General features: G+C 58.8%; 1 protein-coding gene across 1 annotated transcript; it reads left to right on the forward strand.

The window, feature by feature from the left end:
• Positions 1-2,698: 2,698 nt before the first annotated feature.
• Positions 2,699-3,676, forward strand: SOX2 (SRY-box transcription factor 2; the record flags this gene model as incomplete). Its single annotated transcript, XM_079767337.1, has 1 exon — positions 2,699-3,676. One exon carries the CDS (start codon positions 2,699-2,701, stop codon positions 3,674-3,676), a length of 978 nt encoding a protein of 325 aa, XP_079623463.1.
• Positions 3,677-3,977: the final 301 nt, after the last annotated feature.

Genomic DNA, 3,977 nt, shown 5'->3' on the forward strand with positions numbered 1-3,977 from the left:
CGGTCTCCAGATCCACGCAACCTTTTCTCTTTCCTAGTCTTCATGTCCGAGATTAGCTTACTATTACACCTCGAATAAACAGAAGACATTGCTTTATTTTGAAGAGTGGCATATTTGTGCGTTTCGAGAAGGCCCGTTTCTTCCTTCCCAGGTTCCCAAGAACCAAAAGAAAACAAACCATAACTTAAGAGGAAAAGGAGAACTACCGGAGGGGGGGGGGGGGGTGGGAGTAGGGGTTGATTGGAAATGATAATTTATTAAGACAAGTCTACTGCAGAATTCTGTTTCTCAACTTGTCTGCGTTTCCAGTGAGCGAGCCTACTTATCTTGAGTCTAACAAGAGCAGAAAAGCTTGGGAGGGCAGAGACGGAAGACGTTAGGCTGGGGGTAAGGACGGTTTATGGGAAGGTTAGTGAGGCACAAGACAATGCAAAGTTTTGTAAGGATAATAAATGGAACGTGGCCGACGGATACTATTCAGTACATTTTCTTAGGGTGCGTAAGGGTGGATCAGGGGACGAGGGGGCGGAGAGGGTGTTACAGAAGAAAGAAAATAAGTAACCCCGATGGTTTAAGCCCTTTCTAAAAAAGAAATGGCATCAGGGATTTTTTTTCTCTCTCCCCCAACCCCCCCCCCCCCCCTTTGTAGTCAAGTGCATTTTAGCCACAAAGATCCCAACAAGAGAGTGGAAGGAAACTTAGACGGGGCTTTGTTTGACTCCGTGTAGCGACAACAAGAGAAACAAAACTACCTATTTGTAACGGACGTGCTGCCATTGCTCTCCGCATTGAGCGCCTACCTATTGAAATCTTTACGTCCGGACAATGGGAGCGCGGCTAAAATTACCCTCTGGGGTCCTGGGCGGGCAGGATTTCTGAGCCCCAACCCCCGCCCTCATCCCATCCGATTCCAGCCCTGGCCTTGCTGGCTCCCCTTTTTCCTAAGTCCTGGCCGCCCTCTTCCTGCCCGCACTGCCTGCACCTGTGCCTGGCGAGCACCACCCAGCCTCCCAGACCCAGACCCCCCTCGGAGCTCAGCCTGCAGAGCCGGGCGGACCGTCGGGGCCAGGCAGCCGCTTGGGGGGTGGGAATGCCAGGGCTGGTTCTGCCTGAGTCCTGGAAACTCTGCGTGGGAGGGAGTTTGTGTGTGCGGCCCAAATGCCACCTCCACAGAGCCGTGGCACGCCAGGAAGTTGAGCTAACGCTCCCCACAGCCTGCACTTCTGAGCGTCCTTCGGCTGAGCTCTTTCATCCCCAAGCCTCCTTTTGAAACCGGCACAACTCAAATCCTTCTTTGGGGGCGGCTCAGCAGGAGGATGGGGAGAGAGAATGAGCATCCCCTTTGCACCGCCTGAATGGAGCGAGGCTGTGGGAGCTGTGGCTGGGGGGAAGCTGACAAGCGGTGGTTTCCTGCGCCCGAGCTGAGCAGGGCAGGGCAGAGCGTGGTCGCGGCCGCTCACCCAGGGCCGGCCCAGCCTCAGCTCTGCTGCACTCGCCCTCCTGGTCCGAGCAGGACTGATTTCTAAAACAGAGCAGACTGCGTGGGAGCTAGGAGGGTTCTGAGGATAGAGCTTTCCGCCTCCTAACTTCTGGTCGGGACAGTGTGAGGAGGGGAGGGCGGTGAGCGAGTGCGGACAACGGTGGAGAAAAGGGGGCCCAGGGGAGAGCGAGGCTCGGGAGAAGCGCTGGAGGGGCTGGAGTTTGGGGGGGAAGCGTGAGGAGGAGCGGGAGAACAATAACACACCAACTCCGGCGCTGCCTGTTTCCTGAAATACTAGTCGGACAGTCGCCCCGAACCACCCACTCTGCCCTGCCCCACCCCCACACCTCGGTGGCTTCTCGCGCCCCTTGCCCATTTCATCAGCCCGCACCCAAAAGTAAATCAGCACTAAGTTTAAAGGGGGAAAAAAAAAATCTCCGTCTTAGTGCTGTTTACCCACTTCCTTCGAAAAGGCGTGTGGTGTGACCTGTTGCTGCGAGAGGGGATACAAAGGTTTCTCAGTGGCTGCCAGGCTGGCTGTGGGAGCCGCCTCCCCCCCCCCCCTCCCTCCCTCTCCCTCCCTCTCCCTCCTTCTCCCTCCTCCCCCCGCCTCCCCCGCGCGGCCCGCGGCGCGGCAGGCCCCGCCCCCTTTCATGCAAAACCCGGCGGCGAGGCCGCGCTCGAGTGGAGGAGCCGCGGCGCGCTGATTGGTCGCTGGAAATCCATTTATTCCCTGACAGCCCCCATCACATGGATGGTTGTCTATTAACTTGTTCAAAAAAGTATCAGGAGTTGTCAAGGCAGAGAAGAGTGTTTGCAAAAGGGGGAAAGTAGTTTGCTGCCTCTTTAAGACTAGGACTGAGAGAAAGAAGAGGAGAGAGAAAGAAAGGGAGAGAAGTTTGAGCCCCAGGCTTAAGCCTTTCCAAAAAAATAATAATAACAATCATCGGCGGCGGCAGAATCGGCCAGAAGAGGAGGGAAGCGCTTGCTTTTTTTTTTTTTCTTCTTTTTTTTTGATCCTGATTCCAGTTTGCCTCTCTCTCTTCTCTTCCCCCAAATTATTCTTCGTCTGATTTTCCCTTGCGGAGCCCTGCGCTCCCGACACCCCCGCCCGCCTCCCTTCCTCTCCCCCCCGCACCCCGCCCGCGGGCCCCCAAAGTCCCGGCCGGGCCGAGGGTCGGCGGCCGCCGGCGGGCCGGGCCCGCGCACAGCGCCCGCATGTACAACATGATGGAGACGGAGCTGAAGCCGCCGGGCCCGCAGCAAACTTCGGGGGGCGGCGGCGGCGGCGGCGGCGGCGGCGGCGGCAACTCCACGGCGGCGGCGGCGGCGGGCGGCAACCAGAAGAACAGCCCGGACCGCGTCAAGCGGCCCATGAACGCCTTCATGGTGTGGTCCCGCGGGCAGCGGCGCAAGATGGCCCAGGAGAACCCCAAGATGCACAACTCGGAGATCAGCAAGCGCCTGGGCGCCGAGTGGAAACTTTTGTCGGAGACGGAGAAGCGGCCGTTCATTGACGAGGCCAAGCGGCTGCGAGCGCTGCACATGAAGGAGCACCCGGATTATAAATACCGGCCGCGGCGGAAAACCAAGACGCTCATGAAGAAGGATAAGTACACGCTGCCCGGCGGGCTGCTGGCCCCGGGCGGCAACAGCATGGCGAGCGGGGTCGGGGTGGGCGCCGGCCTGGGCGCGGGCGTGAACCAGCGCATGGACAGCTACGCGCACATGAACGGCTGGAGCAACGGCAGCTACAGCATGATGCAGGACCAGCTGGGCTACCCGCAGCACCCCGGCCTCAACGCGCACGGCGCGGCGCAGATGCAGCCCATGCACCGCTACGACGTGAGCGCCCTGCAGTACAACTCCATGACCAGCTCGCAGACCTACATGAACGGCTCGCCCACCTACAGCATGTCCTACTCGCAGCAGGGCACTCCCGGCATGGCGCTGGGCTCCATGGGCTCGGTGGTCAAGTCCGAGGCCAGTTCCAGCCCCCCTGTGGTTACCTCTTCCTCCCACTCCAGGGCGCCCTGCCAGGCCGGGGACCTCCGGGACATGATCAGCATGTACCTCCCCGGCGCCGAGGTGCCGGAGCCCGCCGCCCCCAGCAGACTTCACATGTCCCAGCACTACCAGAGCGGCCCGGTGCCCGGCACGGCCATCAACGGCACACTGCCCCTCTCGCACATGTGAGGGGTCGTGCCGTGGACTGGAAGGGGGGATTTTTTTTTTTCAAAAGCAAAACGAGGAGGGAAATGGGAGGAGAGTGCGAAGCAGCGTGGAGAAAAACCCGGTATGCTCAAAACAAACAAAAAAAAAGTTATCACCCACAGCAAATGACATCTGTCTGCAAAAGAGATCACCAATCCCATCTACACTCACACACACACAAAAAAAGCCGCGATGCCGACAAGAAAACTTTTATGAGAGATCCTGGACTTCTTTTTGGGGGACTATTTTTGTACAGAGAAAACCGGAGGGGGGGCGGTGGGGA

This window comes from Cnephaeus nilssonii (assembly GCF_951640355.1).
Source record: "Cnephaeus nilssonii genome assembly, chromosome: 3".
Lineage (NCBI taxonomy): Eukaryota > Metazoa > Chordata > Mammalia > Chiroptera > Vespertilionidae > Cnephaeus > Cnephaeus nilssonii.